The sequence below is a fragment of the Xenopus tropicalis genome, chromosome 5 (genome assembly GCF_000004195.4).
Source record: "Xenopus tropicalis strain Nigerian chromosome 5, UCB_Xtro_10.0, whole genome shotgun sequence".
Taxonomy (NCBI): domain Eukaryota; kingdom Metazoa; phylum Chordata; class Amphibia; order Anura; family Pipidae; genus Xenopus; species Xenopus tropicalis.
The window spans coordinates 113795486-113815924 of record NC_030681.2 but is presented as its reverse complement, the minus strand read 5'-3'; the positions used below and the strand labels follow the sequence as shown (position 1 = coordinate 113815924).

The following is a 20439-nucleotide window of genomic DNA, read 5'->3' as shown; positions in this document are numbered from 1 at the left end:
TTATGGCACAGATAAAGCACACTTTATCTAGAGGCTTGGGTCAGGGCGCGGCACACCAATGCTCCCAATAAACAATATATGGACTTTCAACAGCCTAATCATTAAATAGCAATCAGGGCGGTAGAATGAAAGCACTTTCCATAAATATTATCTATAGAGCTTCTATTAATACAAATATAATTTAGAAGAGTTTAGATTAAACATTAATGTATTATTAAATAAAAATAAGTACCTTTCCCAATGCAATTCCCCTTCCATCTGCCCATTTAATGAAAACATCTTTTTCAATTCCTCTTCTGAAAGGTGGGTAATCTTTTGTTTCATTTACTGCAATAGCTGGATCCTTAAATTTTGAGAAAGGTAACTAATATTACTGGAAATATGTCAACACGCTTCTTAATTTCTCAAATAGGGATACAATATTATCAGCTCTCCTGTTAACAATCCTTTGATGGGTGACCCCTACAAAAAAAATCTTCAGGCCCCACCCCTGATGATCAACCACCCTCCCACCCGCAAGTGCACAGATACGTGCTTGGCAGACACCAAGGCTGGTCTGCTCTCCCCCTCCCGCCAGGTGTTGTTATATTATATATACTCCTATGTGACAATACCAATATAGATTTCTGTATATGTATTCTGTATATGTTTCAAGTGCAGATACACTTATTCTCTAGCTAATGCTTGGCCTGGAGATGTGTGATGCCGATCTTGCCGATTTTTACACAGCATAATAAATATGCCCCTATGTGCTAAAAGTGCTCTGGATCTTCCCATCCTGTCATTGGGAAAACCTCTGCCAAAGCTACGCCATATACCTCTGCCATATACTCACATCCACCCACTTGGTAATAGCATCTAAATGGAAAACTTCAGATAAACCTAACCTAGTGGAAATAACAAAGTGGGTAAATGCTAAAAGGACATTCAAGTTCGGAATTGCTATTCTTCAAAGTAACACACTCAAGGGGCTCTTTAGCTGTTTGGGGCCCGTGGGACCTATATGGACTGGCCAACTAATTTCTTTCTTACTTGAGAAACCAAGCCACACATAGCCTACCATGCTGTATAATAACTTTACCACCCAACTGTCTAATTCCAATGCATCCATTTGACAATTGTTTTACTACTCTTTCCTTTTTTTGCTGGACAATCAATAGCAACAAAGAAACATGACACATTGTAATACTTTTTGGATATGTTATGCTTTTATTGTTTATACTTCGATGTTTGATGGCCCATTTCATAGCTTATTTTTCTCTGTAATATTTCTGCAGTGATTGAAGTTTGAATCACTGTTGGCACCCCTGGTGGCTTGTTGCCTATGCAGTTGCCTATGTCTTTCGCATTAGAAGTTGCCTGTCAATCAGTGGTACTAAACACTCAGTTATTTTATTGTATACTAAGAACTGTCCTGCACTTGTACTGCTTTTAAATAAGTATGATTTTTTTTTTTATTTTTCATTTCCAATGGCATGGCATTATGCATTAAATGATGTAAATAATACAAGCTGCTAACCACTGCTACTGCAGTTGTAGGCATTCTGCATACTGTGTTTTCTGTGGCAAGAAACAGGCATTTTGTGATAAAATGCAGGAAAAGCAAAGAAAAATTCACCTGTTCCTACTTTATTTTAAAATGATTAATCTTAACATAATATCTGGCAATAGTAATATCTCTTTAAACTTTGTACCTACCAAAATAATGATGATTTTCATTCCATCTGATCTCATTTTGTCAACTAATGAAGGAAGCCCTGAAAAATTCTGGCTTAAAGTGAAATCCATTTGTCTTTCCATGTAGTCAATATCGGCATATTGCACATCCTGTACAAGGAAACATTTATTTGTAAATATTTAAATAATTATTGTATTTAGGATAGGACAGTTACAAATTAAATCATAAAATCAATGCAGGTTTAATTTATGCATTATGCTGCACCCTGAGTCTAAAAGTTTAAATCTACAACAAATGTGCTGTGTTATAACACAATCATTTCCCTATGTTCATTATATTCATTTTCTGTCTTGGTACATGTTAGGTTCACTGTACTTGTTAGGATCTCCTTCCCTGTATGCATTATTCCATTAACCATATACAGACACCTAATACTGTATGATTTTTATAGCTCTATAAAAGGCCAGATGTATTCACTTTTTTTATTTGCCATGTTGTAGTGCACTTAGAGGGGCACATTTTTCAAATTCATTAACCTGCAGTTGTTATAGTGCAGACATTTCTATTAAAAAAAAATATAAAAACTTTGGTAAACAGCTTAAAATGCTTTTCATAACATTTTGCATTTTTTATCCATACTGGACCTAGTTTTATATTTAAGCTTGATTGAATAAAGAATGGGAAGGATGGAAAAAAGGGATAATGTTTCTTGTATATACATCTTTCTCATCTTGTATTTCTGCTCCACCCACTCATATCTATCTCTGATATATGTATAAATTGTAACAAATTGAAAATAAAGAATATATATATATATATATGCCAACACCATCATCAAAACTAAATATAATATTATGCCAAAAAATAATGTATAATATTCTCAGGCAGTAGAATAGCATTGGAGAATTCTTTATTAAATGTTATAATGACTTAAATGCTTGAAGGGTGCTTAAAGGGTCAGAGTGGCCTCCCAGGATGTCAGTGAATCTTTTAATGGGCTCTAGCCAAAGACATTACGTTTATGTGACACCTTTTATATTTAGCACCTGCCTATAACTTTTGTAAGAATGGGCCCTCAATGTTAGGTGCTCAAGTAGGCCCTAGTAGGCTCAGTCTGAGACTCTAGGTTTATGAACCTTAGCATATTCATGTTCTAATAAATGATTGCAGAGACATTATGTGAGTTCCTGAATATACAGGCTGATGTGACTACATTTGGCTTGCTGCAGAATTGTTTCTAAAAACCCAAGCTTGTAACCCCCCAGAAGTTGTGGTTTGACACCAATAAAAAGCTTGTCACTTCAGATCTTCCAGGATTCATCATTTTGTCAAAAAATTGTTTTTAAAAACCATTTGACAGCAAGAAAAAGCAGAAAAATTTGAGCAAGTTGAGGAATTTGCCTGAACCCAGAAGGACAAAGGTTCATTAATGCTCATCAAGGAGAAGTTGATGAGCTCCATTGACTAAGATTATAGCTATTTTAAAAAGAGCATTTTATTCCAGTTGTCACAGATCCAGTTTTAAGCTTGATGATTTTATCATTGCAGGATTTAGAATCCTTAGCAGGATTTAACAGACAAGCAATTAAGAATGTAAGCCTTTGAGAACAGGGCTCAACAGTCCTATTTTTATTCTGTAAACACTGTTTGTTAAATGATTGTGCGCTACCCATTTGATATAAACCCTGCAAATTGTAAATTTCTATAGCACAAATGTAATACCTGCATGGCTATGCTTTAAAAGTCAATATACAGACACGACAATGATTTTACAATATAAATCTTAAATATACATGGTATATATCAATGCAGGTTTGTACATAGTTTTATAAATATTATGCTGCTAAGAGTGTATGTCAATCAAAATTGTCACATAAGACTTACATAGGGAATCTGAGCTGCTACCATTTCATTATAGAGATCTTCAATGTCTTTGTCATTTTGGTATCCATAACGGCATAACTGAAATCCCAGAGACCAATATGCTGGCAAAAGAGGCCGTCCAATAAGCTGAAATTAAATGAAAAAATAAATTCAACAACAAAAAAACCCCATAAAAAAACCTTAAGCTTTATGAAATGAAGGCACTGTAAGAGGTATAAATCTTACTGCTGTATACTGCTGAACAACCATCTCAGGAGTTGGACCCGTTACTACATAAAAGTCCAGAATTCCTCCTACTGTGCGATAAGTAAGTGCTGGAGTTGGCTGCAGGGTTACATCTAGAAATACAAAAAATAAAATTATACATTAATTAACTTATACTCTTAAAATTATGGATAAACCTGTAAATATAAATGACAGACAGAGAGACAGACAAATAGTTGGACAGATAGATAAAAATGATGTGCATGACAATTTTTTTTTTTGATGCACATCATTTTTTGGCGTGCGCAATAATTCTTTTTGCCACAGGCGACAATTTTTTGTTGCACGTTGATTTTTTTCTGCGGGCGAATTTTGATGCCCCTTTCGCAACAAAAATCTGTCCTTGGCGAAATGCGGAAATTTCCCACAAATCCATGCCTGCGGAATAATTTAGCCCATCACCAGCAAAAGCAATAAAAACTGAAATCAGGGAAGTATAGAGAAACTGACATAAATAGATGTGCAGAATACAGATACAGTAATTGTTAAATGCTTTTCTAAATGGTTGCTGGAAAGCATCTAGCTTTGTTTTACCCATTGCATTGCTGTTATGCAGGAAAACGCCATGAGCATTGCCATCATTTTCCAGGCCTAAGTAAAAGGGATGCACGCCATATGCGTTTATAGTATACTGAAACAAGAAATAGTCAGTAAGTAAATCGGAAACAAAAAAATTAGGTCACAATGACATTCAAAATAAATGTATTTGACAAGAAAAAAAGAAAAATGTAATCTTTACTCAAACTGATATGTATATGTATATTATTATTGCACTTTTTAGTGCAGGTACATAATAATGCATGGATTCTGAACATTGCCAACTTACCCCAGGGGGTTGATCTTTGGCAAACATTCCCCAAGTAACCCAATTCAAGTCATGACGATATGTTCTGTGTTCTGTTTCTCCAAGACCATAAATATATCCAGAGGGAAGTATTGTTGAAATTTGGATAAACTGATCTGAGAAGGTGAATCCAGGTGCTTGAGAGTTCCAACTAGAAAATGAAAATACTATATATGCTCTGTATATTTCCTTTCCTACTTTAAATCTATGTTGATGGTACAATGTTAATAACAATGTGTATATCACTTTTGCTTTGAATGTGGCTAAAACAGTGAGAAATTGTGTTTGCTTGCAAAATTTGGGGCCCAAGGAATCTTTGCTCCTCATAGGCAAGTCATTTTTTTTAATATCCTGTTAAAAGTACCAAAATATTGCTTTACATTTGTTTTGATTAATGTAGAAGTGGTTACAAATATTACTCCTGTGTATATTTCATATTGCATCCAAGGAGAATCAAAACTGTTGCAATATAATATTTTCAGTGGGATCACTGAAGATGTAGCAGCAACTACCTGGGTTAAAGAATTTAAAATCTGAGCTCTGTATCTGTAGTGTAGAACATTAAAGGATAAGCCCAAATAAGTTATTATGTTTTAGAATAGAAACAGCTCAAAATATAATTACTAATAATCACTGTCATAATGTATTTTCTAGCTTAAAAGATAATGACATAAGAAGTCACTAAGGAGTATTATGTCCTTATGAGTAGAACAATTTAAATGATGTTATATACTGTAGGACATATAGCACAAAGGTATGTCTTTACTAATATTATTTATAATAAATACTTGTTAGATCAGGACAGAGCAAGCAGAATTGTTTTGGCAAAGAGTCAGCAAACATAAGTCCTGTAGTGTTAGCATTAGGGATACACCAAATCCACTATTTTCAGATTCGATAGAATCCTTCTTAAATGATTCGGCAGAATACCGAACTGAATCTGAATCCTAATTTACATATGCAAATTAGGATACAGAAGGGTTAAAGAGTGCTGCACGCAAAGATCTCGGTGAAAAATTTTCAACTTCCGTCATGGATTCGGCGAATTCAGATCCTGCTGAAAAAGGCTGAATCTTGGCCGAATCGCAAACCAAAGCCTGGATTCAGTGTATCCCTAGTTTGCATTCATGCAGATTATTGGAATCTGAAATAAGGACATTTAGTCGAACTACATCTGGATGCTGGGAATTCTAGTTCCCCTGGAGTGAGAAACACTACTTGGGCTTTTATTACTCCTTATATTACATTAATGATATGTTCCATGTATCTTTGGCTGCCTAAGACAGCTGGGAGCTGAAGTTAAGCAAATAAGAGTGAAATATTTTATTTATTACATTATCAAGCATGTGTTTATTGACATTAATTGACCTAAGAAGCGTGTTTGGTATGAAAGAAAGAAAGAAAGAAAGAACGAACCAAGCCTGTATAAGGCTACTAGCAATGACATCTGTAGAAATCATTAATTGCATTTAAGCAACATGAATTATTACTTACATAACTGTGCCAGAGCTTCTCCTAATAATTTTAATTCCAAAGGGGTTGTTTACAATTTCAACATCATACATCCGTTGCTGCTGTGTGCTTGTTGGACTGCTTGGTGTTTTAATTGGCACAGGAACTTCATATCTCTTTGTGTTAGGATCATCAATCTATATAAAAACAATCTTCATATTAATAATCTTAACAGGATTAATATACAGGATTAGCAGAAATTCTATAGTGGTCTTTAAATGACAAAATTGTTAACCAAAAATTCTAATACTATGATTCAAAAATATTTTTTAAAAAAATGCTTTTACAAGAATTCTTAATAAAAACTAAGGCTCTACAGACCATTAACTCAAAACATCAACATTAGTGATGAGTGAATCTGTCCCGTTTCGCCTTGCCGAAAAAATTTGCGAAACAGCGAAAAATCTGCGAAATGCATTTGTTGCACAACTTTTTTGTCGACCACGTTTTTTTGTTGTGTGTTTTTTGCTGTAATCATGCCAATTTTAACGCAACAGCAACTTTTTTTTGTTGTGCGACGAATTTTCCCACTGCAATTTTTTGCAAAAGTTTTGCAAATGCAGAAATGCGGAAATTCGCTATGAATCCATGCTCGCGGAATAAATTCGCTCATCACTAATCAACATCAAATAAAATTACATGCATAAAAATCCATTGATGTATTCCATAACAGTGTACTGAAATGTCTATGAAGATTCTCATTCATCCAGGTCATGATATACAGTATCTAGTAGAATTAAGTCTAAAACAACTGGACTTTTCTGAGTTTTTCTTGAAAACGTTTCACCACTCATCCGAGTGGCTTCTTCAGTTCAAATGACTGGTAGGGAATTCCCCGGTATTTAAACTCTTGATGGTAGTAGAGTCACAGACATCCAATCACAATGGTTCCATTGAACTTGTTCAGTTAGGTGTTAGCTGAAACTGACAGGTGTAAGAATGTATGATCCAATCACAATGGTACCAAGATTCTCATTGATGAAGGTGTTAATCCTTCAAAGTACATGACTGGAAGTGTGAACTGTTGTGAAACTGCCGGGGTAAGGATGTCAACGCGCCATTGTATGTTGGTGACAAGCGGTGTCTCAGGCCCCCTCTTCTGTTCAGGGATGGTTTTTCCAGGTTGGCATAAATGGCCTCTTTCACACCTCTTTCAAACCACCTCTTTCAAACCAGTGTACTGAAATATGTACTAGAAGATTCAAGATAAACTACTTATATCAAATAACTTTAATGATGTTCTGCTTCGATTCATAATCCCAGACTGAGACAAAAAATATAAAAAAGAACAGAAAGATATCTTTAATAGAATAAAGAGCTTAATAACACAACTCAAAGACTCCAAAAAGATCCTAGCCATCATGGCCATGTGATGAAATTATAATTCTTTCCCTATTTCTTTGTTTTTCCTTGCTTTTTCCAATACCAATTCAGTTTACAGTTCCAGCCTCATAAAAGAAAAAAAAATTCTGTTTAAGTCATACCACAACCTTATAACCTTTGATAATAAAAACCTATCAGGGTAAGGTCTACAGACCAAGGAGCAAGTCTTGACATAAGTGAAGGTGTGGGCAGCCACTTGAAACATAATAACATCATAGGGCACAGTGTAGCACAACAGCCTCTTAAAGTTGATAAAATGAAATTATAAAAGAAGGATAGCAAATCATAGATTGTATGTACCTTTACAAAGGATAGTTTAACAGACAAGTTAGTGAATATATGCTGCTGAAATAAAAACTGATGGCGTTACAAAATAAAATCCTGAAATCTTTAAGGACAGATTTGTGTGTTAAGACATATAACATTGCACTGCAATATGTTACTTTTGATGCTGAGCAAATCTGTCCTGTGAAAAACGGTGAAATATTTGTGAAACGTGGCTCTCAGAACTTTTCTGCGACTGCAACTTTTCCCTTTTTACTTTTTTTATTTCACGCTGCAAATTTTTATCACTGAAAATCTTTGCGGCCAGTTTGCAAAAAAAAATTGCCAATGGCAAAATACAGAATTTTTCCGCAAATCCATGTCTGCCAAAAAAATTCACTCATCACTAGTTAAATCCAACATTGAAACCTTTGTATTGTATGTGAAATTGCGCATCTATGATTTATGCGGTATTATCATGCATACACAGTATAAGCATCTTACCTTGAACTGAAGCATATTATTTTCATGATAGATAACTGTTAATCGAAGAGTTTGTATGGGGTTAGAGATATCCTTATAACGAGGAAGCAGTACTGCATTCTGCAGATCTGCCGTTAAGCCATGTGCACTGTGTTGCACATTGGTAACAGTATATCCATAATTGCTGGGGAAGAAACAAGCTGGTACTTGAGGAATACTGGCTACCTGAACAAAATAGAAACACATTTATTTATAAATAAAGTAATTTTATATTGTATTGTGCGCTCTTAATATGAATTTTACACATTAATACTTAGTACTGAGATGTCAGGATATAACATTAAAATTTATGCAGTAAAGTCACATTTAAAGAAAGAAAAAATGGCCAACAAAATGTGTTATTTTTTTACATGCTTGAGATTTGTATCTATGTTGTAAAATGTTAACTTAAAGGAGAAAGATAGGCAAAGTCACTTGGGGGTGCCAAAATTTTAGGCACCCCCAAGTGACTTAAATCGCCTACCCTTCCTCCTTCCTGGTTCCCTGCGGCGCGCATGCGCAGTAGAGTGAAAAGCCGAACTTTAACAGAAAAGTCGGCTTTTTACTCTACTGCGCATGCGCCGACCACTGGCATTTGCCAGAAAAGGAAGCAAGAAGGAGGAAGCGCTCGCTACAGGTACACCGTGTTGGTGCTGTTTTCTCCTAACAGGGGCACCAGCCCGGGGTACGAGGTAAGCGATTAAAGTCACTTGGGGGTGCTTAACATTTTGGCACCCCCAAGGGACTTTGCCTTCCTTCTCCTTTAAGCATTGATTAATGTGTAGTTCAATAAACACAGAAAACAGTAACTTTTCTCATTTACTTCTTTTTAAAAATTAGACAAAACTAATTTCCTCTAATGTCTGACATATACTGAAAAAAGTCACAGAAAATTCATGAAATTGAGAATTGTTTTGAATTGTTGCAGTGAAACGTCTAGTTTTTCAAATTGTCTCAGAAAAACCAGCGTTAAAAATCTGAAAAATCTCCAAAGCTTCGAAGCAAAGAAGGATCTTTCAGGGAAAGGGAAGGGACATCTGCCATTGACTTCTACATTGACTCAACAAGTTTTAGTTGTCGGTTTCTGATTTTTAGCAGTTTTTTTGCACAGTAAATCTTGAAAAAGTCTTGAAAAACTTTTTTATCTGCAACCTTTAGTACTAGAAAATCCAAATAAGAAAAAGAAAATATCTGACCATTAGTAAATGGCCACCATAATGATGGATACTGATGACTATTGCTTTATAACCACTCCTATTCCTTATTTGTGTGATCTTTTACACACTCATGCACCCATCATGGCACTTGAACAAGACTTTAACACTGGTGCCCCTTGGCTTCCCACCCAAGTAGATTACTTCTTTCTAAATACTTCTATGTATCCTTAGGGGCTGATTTACTAAGACACGAATTTGAATCCGAATTGGAAAAATTCCGATTGGAAAACGAACATTTTGCGACTTTTTCGTATTTTTTGCAATTTTTTTGCTCAGTGGCACTCTGCAGCTCCAACCTGGCCCAAGAAAAGTCACCATACTAAAGCTTGAATGAATCCGAATCTTTCGTACTCGGCACGAAAGCTGCGAAAAAGTTGCGTCTTTTCGCGCAAGTCGGAACGCTACGAAAAAGTTGTGACAATTTTCAAAAAAAATCGCAAAATACCGATCATTACGAAAAAAACGCATTCGGACGCATTCGCCCAGTTTGTGCATTAGTAAATGTGCCCCTTAGTGTTATAGTCTTGCAATACACAATCATACAGTAATGCTGTCCCCTCCAATATATATTAAGAAATTATCTATTTATTCAAAATTTCCCACATTTTCTCCTGTTGTTTTTACATATAACTCAGAATCCTATGGCAGTATGGTGCCTATGGAAGGAAAGCTCCTCCCCCCCCCATGCTGCCTACAGGAAGGTGTATTCAGGAACTCCTTTAGACAACATGTAGCACCAGTTTAACCTAGATGTAGCTTAGACCTCCCTCCAAAACCATATTTACATTATTTGTTAGCAATCCTCCCTTGCAATACAAATACAGGTTTAGTCAATTTTGAAGAACGTTTTCTCTGTAAGTGGAGTTTAATTCTAAAAGAATGCCAGATATCAAAAAGCTATTTTACATACATCCCATATGCAGCCACGATTCTCACATGCTTCTTTTGTAGGATTGTCTTCAGGATAGCAATCAAATCTAGAAAGATAGGTATTCCATTCCAAATAGTACGATTCTCCCAGGATCAGCTGAAGACCTGTTATTTTAGCAATCTGTAAATAAATGGCATGTTTTAGAAAACATGTAAATCAAATTTATGAAACAATATTAACAGTACAGTGATCAACTAAGCTTAGAGAAAGAAAGTACATTTTTATGGTACAATGTATATTAACCTGTGTCTTTTCATCATAAACAACTTGGTGATTTGATGGTTGTATTGTGTTATTCGTTTTCACCACAAGGTCAATTATGTTCTTGGCAAGTCCATGTATTTGAATTTCTTCAAACTGCACATTGTCTGGATCGACGTAGTTGGCATTAGTTGTTGTCAAGTTTACAAAATTCTAGGAGAGATAAATAAGTAAGAGAGTTATGGATATTTGGGTAAAAAGACCTCTTTATTCCCTTCCTTCTCCTTTTTCATGCTCTGGAAGTTTATTCAATTGTATGTCTAATTTAATATTTAGTGGCACTCTTAATTCTGAAACGCTGTATTTGATTATTCAAGACAACATCAGTTATAATATTTTGTAGTGGTTCTGAATGCACTAATGTAATATGTTATATAGTACAGTCAAGGTAGGAAATGTAAATGTGTTTATAATCTTTGTTGTATGTGTTTATTCGTAATTCATTCTTATTAAACTTAAAGTTGTTTTTGGTCTTCATGAATTTTATAGATACTTGAATAAAGTGCTTGGGTTAGTTATGCTACTTTTTATGGTTCCACCGACTTTCCAGCCATTTCTCAAACATTCTTTATATATATTGAATAACTCGAACATTGTTAAGACTGCATTTCCTTTGTTCGAAATACTTACTGGACCAGCAGAAAATTCATACATGATGTACACCCCTCTTTCAATTGAGGCTTAAAAAAGAGAGAATACAATATTTAACTATTTATCTATTCACAGTTGTTTGATTTTACATTTGTAATGATTTCATAAGAACTGTTACTTGGCTTTTTTTTGTAAATCTTTTATCTACAATGAAATGATTGTGCAAACATAATGGCATTTGTGTGCATGTGAGGAGATTACATTATCACACAATTTATCTTGTAATAGTTCTATGTTAGTGTTTTATCAACTTCAAATTGTAAAGTTGTGCCCCTTAAGGTGGCCATACACGCACCGATATTATCGTACGAAACCTCGTTTCGTACGATAATCGGTGCGTGTATGGCATGTCGGCGAGTCGACCGATATCGCAGGAAGCTGCCGATATCGGACGACTCGCCGATCGGACAAGTTTGAAAATTTTGATCGGGCGCCATAGAAGGCGCCTGACCAAAATTCTCCCTTCAGAGCTGAATCAGCAGAAGGAGGTAGAAATCCTATTGTTTCTACCTCCTTACCTGCCGATTCAGTCCTGAATGGTGTGTGGCGGATCTTACGATGTTTCGTGCGACCGATGGTCGCACGAAACATCGTCGGATCGCCACGTGTATGGCCACCTTTAGACTGACATGCACTTAATATGTTTCCTTATCTTTAGTGCAAAAAAAGCCCTCCCTTAAGCATGCATTATGGTGACCCAACCATAAATCTCTCCAGTGTCCTGTAGATCTAATTAGAAATTGGATCACTATTACTGATGCTTTTATTTTTACTTTTCTATTCACTTCTGCAAAGCCTGATTTTACCATAGTGGATCGAACAATTGCAAACCAAATTTAATATCATTCTGAGAATTTAGCAATCTCAGCCTCAACATTTTTTCTCCTTCTGAATACAGAAGTGGCACTGAACTTTCTGGATTGATAGCAGAAATTGCTTATAGTACCATTTAAATACTGTTTGAGGAAACGTGTCAGTAAATGTTTCCAAACAATTCCAATACAAAGCAGCAGCATTTTTGTAGGTATTATTATTAAGTGCATTTACGATAGTTGTGGAAATGTTAAAGGCTAAATATCAAGAGCAATAACCAATGCATAATCCAAGAAATGAATTATGAATGCACGGGATGTATACAGATGAAATATTGATGTCAACTGGCTTTTCATATAGACAGTCACTTTTTAAAATGTAGGAGACAATGATGAAGATAATATTCTAGAGGGAATTGATCTCCATCTCTTCTCCATACTTCGACCAAGAAAGCTACTAATTCCTACTCCCTTGCGATTTGGGGAATCCATTTTCCTCTTTCCCTGAGGGGGCAAGTGAATTATAGTTTCTGGGATTCCATTAAATTCTTAAGACATATGCTTTACTCTGTGTATCTTTATGTTTTTCTTGTATGTTTCTCTTTGTTTAGCTCTTTGGGTGAAGACAAGAAACAGCGAGCACTCTGCTTGCCAGTAAAATCCAATATTATTTCAGTGGTTAAAACATGCTGACGCATTTTGAGGCAGCTTTATAGGTGTAGCCTATAACATATCTTAATTTCAAAACTTCTCGGTACTTACTAATACTTGTTCCATCATCCCAGAAAAGTTGTCCATTGGCCATTTCATTTTGATCTAAAGCCACAAGTAGTTTCATTGGATTTTTTCGGCTGCAAGTTATACAAAGGTCATATATGTAAACTTTTATAGGTGTAATAAATAAAGACTGAATATTAATTCTCTCTTTATTTAGTCAATCATACAAAAATAAAATATTTTGGTTTACTCAGTAGCACTTGTGTAAGATTACTGTGTTGTTTACTGTATGTCTTCCTATCAAACATCCATTGGAAGTACAGAGGCCAGAATTACCTGTTTCTTTATCTCAGTGATTCTGAGACTTTAGCAATATTGAGAGTTATGTATCTAAAGACAGTAATGGGCAGATTTATCAAAATGTGAGTTTAGAGCATAATAAATACAAACTCACCCACAATCTATTCATTCCTATGGGATTTTTAGAAGCATATTTATCAAATGACGAGTTCTAACTTTCACCGATTCCATCGATTTATGCACTTCTAAAAATCCCATAGGAATGAATAAAAAGTTGAATTTTCCCATGATGAGCTCTAATCTCCCAGTTTGGTAAGTTTGCCCAGGAGCAGTAAGTCAAAGCAACCAATCAACAGGTAGCATTCACTGGTCACATGTTTAAAAGCTAATGTCTTTTTGGTTGCTATGGGTTACTGCACCTGGGTAAACATAGTGCCTTTAATAACATTTGGGGGATAGCACCTACTATTTGTGATCCACTGCATCAGGTATACACTGCACTGTAGCTGATTGTGAACATTCAGGCGCTTTATGATCTATTGGTCACCAAATCAAGATATTTTATTACCACAATCTACCTTGTGAGTACCTCTTTTCTGCTTTTTTTTTTACAAAAAGTTATTTATCTTAAACAATGGATGTATTAAAATAGTCATAAATTTGCTGTTTCTTATAAGTCGATAATGCTCTTAATAAGGCACATTCCTTTGTACTTTTATTGCACAGCTTTCTACAGATTATATCACATTACACCTTAACATATTTCAGGAACATCATGCAACTCCGTTATATATATATATATATATATATTCCAAGTACTTGCTTTTTAACATAACAGATGGCAACAACTGGAAAACAATTAATTTACTCACCTAAAATGAGTATTGTTAGCTGGAGCTTGCAATGGTAATATGTAGCCACCTCGAACATGAAGGTTTATATGATCGAGTGGTGCTTGTAGCTCTGCCCACTGGCCTTTTATATTAATATTGATTCCCTGAAACACAAATAACCTTTTTGAATATATATTTCAATGCTTGCTTCTATAAGCATGTGCACTTTCCCATTGTCATGAATCAACCCCTTCTTACCCTTTCTTCAATTTCCTTTTTAGAACATATTCTATGTATTATCTGAAACACTGTCCAGTGAAAAACCCAAATGTCCCAGTGCACTTATCTTCAAATACGGTATTAAGATGTATTACTATTCAGGATCCAAACACAGAAATTTAGTTGTTTATGTGGTTGTTTGGAGTGCCCATTGTAATTTGGAGGGCATTTTATTTTGAAACAAAAAGCACGCCCAATCTACAGTATATTCAAGAGTAAGAAAAGGGGCCTACTGTACAGTCCCTGCCCATAATTGCTGTTTTATATAAGTATACCCCCTGAGCCATCTTTGTTTTACTGGTGTAAAATGAAATACATAAAGGGGTCTATTTATAACATTGTTTTTAAAAATGGTGCTCAAATAGAAACATATGGCTACATGAATTAAAACTTTAGCATAATGATAATGAAGCTGTAATTTAAGACGATTGTAGCTCTGTGCATATTTTCAGTGTAAAAGCAGCTGCTGCTTGAAAAGTGCTATTTAATGTCTTTTTTATTATTATTTTAATTATCATTATTATTATTCCTCAGAGCTGAACAACATGTATATCATTTGAATATACATATTACAGCCAAAAATATGACTGATAATTGAATTACAAAAAGCCCTGATCAATAGAGCTTACAATCTATGTGTTATTTTTTTTTTTGCTTTTTTGCACAGACTTTAGATAGCATTTACTTGAATGTTTTATAACATGTCTGATTTAATATGTAGCAATGTTTGTAAATTCTACATCCAGTTGTTTTAATGGATGATTGCAGGGTTTGTGACTGTAGGAATAAGGAATAAGTTGGCCATTTATTTTACACTGCATTTTACATTGTCAACAGCTTTATAAATAGGCCCAAACATGGTAATTGACTATGTCTAGATTACTTTCAATCTGGTCCTTTTAATAGTGCGAAAGAGTAGGATGTATTAAAAAATACATATTATGGGAGGTGGGTATTACAGGTATACTATTCTTCATTTTAACAAGCATTTATCTGAAAAAAAAATGTATTTAAATAAACTTACCGTATGATAATCATACCATATTGTATTTGGGACATACACATTCACAGATCTTGCGCCCTAAAATAAACAAAAGCATATTTGAAAACTGAAAGTATAATACATAAAAACTGATTCATTTGCAGTGTGACGATTTGTGTCATTTACTTATTGAGACACTGTGGGACTATTGTATTATTATGCATGTTTATTTGAGAAAAAAACATATAGGGGCCTATTTATCAATGTACAATTGGTTATGAATAGAAAACATTTGTATTTTTTCTAACTTTTAGAACTGAGTATTTTCTGCAAAATTTTTGTTAATTTCCATGACTTTTTCATACATTGCGACAATTTGCACAACAAAATCGTATTTGTCACAATGAGTACGAAAGTTTTGGAATTCATTCGAGCTTCAGTATCGTGACTATCTTTTGGCCAGGTTGGATTTGCAGAGTACCATTGAGTCCTTTGGAAAGCTTCCCACATCATGCATTTACAATCAATGGGATACGAACATTTCGGAAACTTTCAGATCGTAAGTACGGAATTTTCGTATTCAAACAAAAAGAATTTTTGTGACATTTTCGATCATCAGAAATGATCGGATTCCGTGATTCGTATTCGTACATTAGTGAATCGGCCCCATAGTCCAGCAATTATCCAATATTTAATATCTACTATATTTCAATGTTAACTGTACAGGTATGGGATCATTATCCAGAATGCTTGGGACCTGGGGTTTTCCGGAGAAGGGGTCTTTCTGTGATTCTTAAGGTAGGAACCTTAAGTCTATTAAAAAAATGATTTAAACAGTAATTTAACCCAACAGGATTGTTTTGGCTCCAATAAGGATTAATTATATCTTAGTTGGGATCAAGTACAAGGTACTGTTTTATTATTATATAATAATAATAATAATAATTATATATATATATATATATATATATAATTTTTAAAAATATGAATTATTTGCTAACAATTTAGTCTATGGAAGATTGAATTTACATATTTTGGAACTTTCTGGATAATGAGTTTGCGGATAAGGGGTCCGATACATGTACTTTTTATTTAAAAATGTAGCTTAATAAATCATATAATCAGTTATTGGAAATGTACTTCACAAATATAGTGGAAGGGTTAAATGAGGGCAAAACACATCCAAAAAGAGCAAATGTTTGAAAGTGTGGAGACAATAGATGCTAATTCCACTCGAGCCATAAGACCCCAAGTTCTAGATAATTAAGCAGTTCTGGAGGTATACTTAAAGGTACAAAAGTCTCATTGGAGAGTAAAACGGGTATCTTTAAATGTCCCTTGTCTGTCACCTTTCTCAAGCCTGCAGTTTTTAGTTAATATAATTAAAACACTATGCTTGGGGTAGGCAATTTCCTAAACAAAAATATTAAGGCTTGTTCTGACCCCTTAAATAACAATGTCTTTGGTCCTTCATTTGGTTGGGAGGTAACCTCTAAAAGTAGAATATTCTGCGGGACCCTACCATATGCAGATGGTAAGACCAGTCAAGGAAACATTTCTCTCCCAGTGTCATTGGTAGGGTAAAAGAGTATTTGCATTTCTAGAATGGATCCCTTAAGCTTCCTCCTTATCTGGACCCACTTCTTACAAGGAAGTGGTTAATATACCGAAGTAATTATTGACCACTGACCCATAACCCTTATCTGGGGCATGAGAACAAGGGGCCCCACAACTTCATAGGAGTATTTTAACAAAATTAGCTCAACATTTTATTTGGAAACATTTGAAAATAGAGAAAGACTTACTTCATTCATGACAGGGCTTATCATCAGTGCTGGCCCCCATAAAAACTGTTTGTACACATCCCAGGTTTGCTTATCTTCAGTGAATCTAAAAATGCAAAGAAAGCAAATATGATAGTTGACTATAAAAATAAGAAAGCTTACTTTTGACTTGCTTGAGTTTTAAGAGCACCACAAGGAATTACATTGGAGGTTTCCTGCCATTTTATGTTTAAGCAACTGAATTGATCTGCACAAATGTTTTTGCTTAATAAAAAATATTCAAGTAGCATTCAAAGATATACAAACATAAAATATGTATGTACCGTGAATGGATGCAGTTATCTACATAAGCATTACATTAGCACATAATATAAATATTGCTTCCTGAATTAGCCCCAGAGTTATTATTAATGATTTACTTTTTGTAAAAGTAAACATCCTAAGAAACAAATGGTGGTATCTAACAGTTCCACCTCATGCTATGGAGATATATTTCATTTTGTGTAATAATTTGTTATATAATATTTCTCCTTTTTTACGCCTATTTATCTAGCTCCCAAGTGGCAATAATCATTAATGGATCTGAAATATTTTCCTACAAATGTATGTGTATTGCTGTAGTGTCAATATTCTATAATGTTATTTGTAGTGCACAGCAGAGAATATTTATCAAGATTTGAATTAATTTTGAAAAAAAAAAGTTAAAAAAAAAAAAACAAATAGCCCATTTATAAGAAAAATCTTGAACATGGTAAAATTACATATTAATCTTCATTTTCAATGAGTCTGCAACATTTCTGACAGAAACTTGACAGCTTTTAGCTGCTAATATTTTTTTTATTCAACTTATACACTAGCTTCTCATAGCTTCTTATGCTTAATAAATCTTGAATCTCAAAACTCTAAAGTCTCAAATGTTGATAAATCTTAGTACTCCCTGTAAGCACTGTTGTTTGTGACTATGTCTGTGCAGAATTCTTTGACAAATGCATTGACCAGCAGTAGAATATACATGGGTTTAAGGTTTCCAAGACCACTAATTACTGCTTTACATCTTGGTTTTAAAGCTGCCATTTTTATTTTCAATAGATTTTCTATTTTAGTATACAATAGTATCTCCTGACCTAGGTAAGATTTACTGTGCATAAAATGCCACATATCCACAGCAACATATCCATTCTGTAAGGAGGAAAACCACTCCCTTATTAACTGGATTTGTTTTATATCTTAAAATGCTTTGAACATAATTAACACATATTGGCTATTATAGGTACATTGTGAATCTAGCTACTTACTCATGTAATAATGGTCGAACAACTGTGGAGCCTTTAGTGTGAGCTTCAAATAACAGAGTGTACAGGTAGGGTAACAGAGTATATCTTGTATTCAGGACCTTTCTGGAAAGGTCTTCAAATGCTGTATCAAAACTTACAGGATCTTGCCTCTAAAACATAAAGGGAATTAAAATACATAATTGCAGAAATATGTGACCATTTATGAAAAAGAGGATTGTTTACTAGTGAAATTTATATACACATAAAATAATAGTGGAAAGACCATGGGGTAATAAAACAGATGTGTTTTTTTAAAGCATGTCAGGCTAAAATATCTTTGTCATGGGCTGCATAATATGTTGTAGTTATGATGAATTATCATGTTTTAGAAACCAATTTAACTAAAATGAATATGTCTGACAATGAGGGGGCCATTTACAAATGGTCAGATGTCACCCCCCTCCCCCATTCAGATTTCTTAGGGGCACATTTACTAACCCACGAACGGGCCGAATGCGTCCGATTGCGTTTTTTTCGTAATGATCGGTAATTTTGCGATTTTTTTCGGCGTCTTTACGATTTTTGCGTAAAAACGCGAGTTTTTCGGCGTCTTTACGATTTTTGCGTAAAAACGCGAGTTTTTCGGCGTCTTTACAAAAGTTGCGCAAAGTCGCGATTTTTCCGTAGCGTTAAAACTTGCGCGAAACGTCGCGCCTTTTAAGTTTTAACGCTACGAAAAAGGCGCGACTTTGCGCGCAAGTGTTAACGCTACGAAAAAATCGCGACTTTGCGCAACTTTCGTAAAGACGCCGAAAAACTCGCGTTTTTACGCAAAAATCGTAAAGACGCCAAAAAACTCGTGTTTTTACGCAAAAATCGTAAAGACGCCGAAAAACTCGCCTTTTTACGCAAAAATCGTAAAGACGCCGAAAAAAATCGCAAAAAATACGAAAAAGTCGCAAAATGTTCGTTTCCAATCAGAATTTTTCCAATTCGGATTCGAAATCGTGTCTTAGTAAATCAGCCCCCTAGTGTTTAAAAAAAGTCTCAAATTTTTAGAGATTTACTTTGCATCAAAACAGCAAAACACCCAAATCCTACAATTTGCCAGCTGAAGGATCCTTCTTTTGCTTTGAATCTTTAGTGATTTCAGATTTTTTAGGCTGGGTTTGTTTTGTGAGCCAATTTGAAAAAGTTGCAGTTTTCATGTAACATTTAAAAATATTTTCTGCAACTTTACTGGTGCAGATTTTTTCAGTTCAAACTTTTAAGCAAATGTCAGACTTAAGTGGAAGTGAGTTATTCTAATTTAAAAAAAAATATTTAAGTTTTAGTAAATCTGCCTCTGTTAAAATCCCCCCTTTTTGGCAAACTAACTAATAGTAATATAGTAACAAATTTAGGTTAACAAAAGACATACATCCATCACGTTCAACCATAACACCTATATGTAACCTGCCTAACTACTAGTTGATCCAGAGGAAGGCAAAAAACCCCATCTGAAGCCTCTCTAATTTGCCGCAGAGGGGAAAAAATTCCTTCCTGACTCCAAGATGGCAATCGGACCCTGGATCAACTTGTACTAGGAGCTATCTCCCATACCCCTGTATTCCCTCACTTCTACTAAGAGCTATCTCCCATAACCCTGTATTCCCTCACTTGCTAAGAAGCCATCCACCCCCTTCTTAAAGCTATATAATGTATCAGCCAGCACGACTGATTCGGGGAGGGAATTCCACAACTTCACAGCTCTCACAGTAAAAAATCCTTTCCGAATATTTAAAAAAAGGATTACGGTACCAGCTAACCTGAAGGTACACATAGACAGGGAAGGGTAGAGAGATTTCTGAAGCCAGGATATAATATATATATATATATATATATATATATATATATATACAAATTCAAATAACACAAAGCATACCTTGGATCCTTTACCATTGTGATTTCTTGAAAAGGGGTAAAATGCTCCTAACTGCATCCATCGAGCACATAATTCATATGTTGAATCTTGAAAGAATCCACAAATATCTGCTCCAGTCTAGAA

The 20439-nt window shown here is 34.7% G+C and overlaps 1 protein-coding gene across 2 annotated transcripts in view; it reads right to left on the bottom strand.

The window, feature by feature from the left end:
• Nucleotides 1-20439, bottom strand: part of mgam (maltase-glucoamylase) — a 106992-nt gene that overhangs the window by 19239 nt on the left and 67314 nt on the right. For both annotated transcript variants that reach the window (XM_031902367.1, XM_012963433.3), the window contains exons 40-56: nucleotides 20317-20433; nucleotides 18414-18562; nucleotides 17140-17224; nucleotides 15377-15433; nucleotides 14113-14237; nucleotides 12986-13074; nucleotides 11391-11440; nucleotides 10743-10913; nucleotides 10479-10619; nucleotides 8334-8537; nucleotides 6165-6319; nucleotides 4653-4821; nucleotides 4361-4457; nucleotides 3788-3900; nucleotides 3563-3688; nucleotides 1699-1827; nucleotides 233-343 (exon numbers count right to left, since the gene is read on the bottom strand). In XM_031902367.1, coding sequence (XP_031758227.1) covers nucleotides 233-343; nucleotides 1699-1827; nucleotides 3563-3688; nucleotides 3788-3900; nucleotides 4361-4457; nucleotides 4653-4821; nucleotides 6165-6319; nucleotides 8334-8537; nucleotides 10479-10619; nucleotides 10743-10913; nucleotides 11391-11440; nucleotides 12986-13074; nucleotides 14113-14237; nucleotides 15377-15433; nucleotides 17140-17224; nucleotides 18414-18562; nucleotides 20317-20433 — 2088 coding nt within the window. The remainder of the gene's footprint in view (nucleotides 1-232; nucleotides 344-1698; nucleotides 1828-3562; nucleotides 3689-3787; nucleotides 3901-4360; nucleotides 4458-4652; nucleotides 4822-6164; nucleotides 6320-8333; nucleotides 8538-10478; nucleotides 10620-10742; nucleotides 10914-11390; nucleotides 11441-12985; nucleotides 13075-14112; nucleotides 14238-15376; nucleotides 15434-17139; nucleotides 17225-18413; nucleotides 18563-20316; nucleotides 20434-20439) is intronic.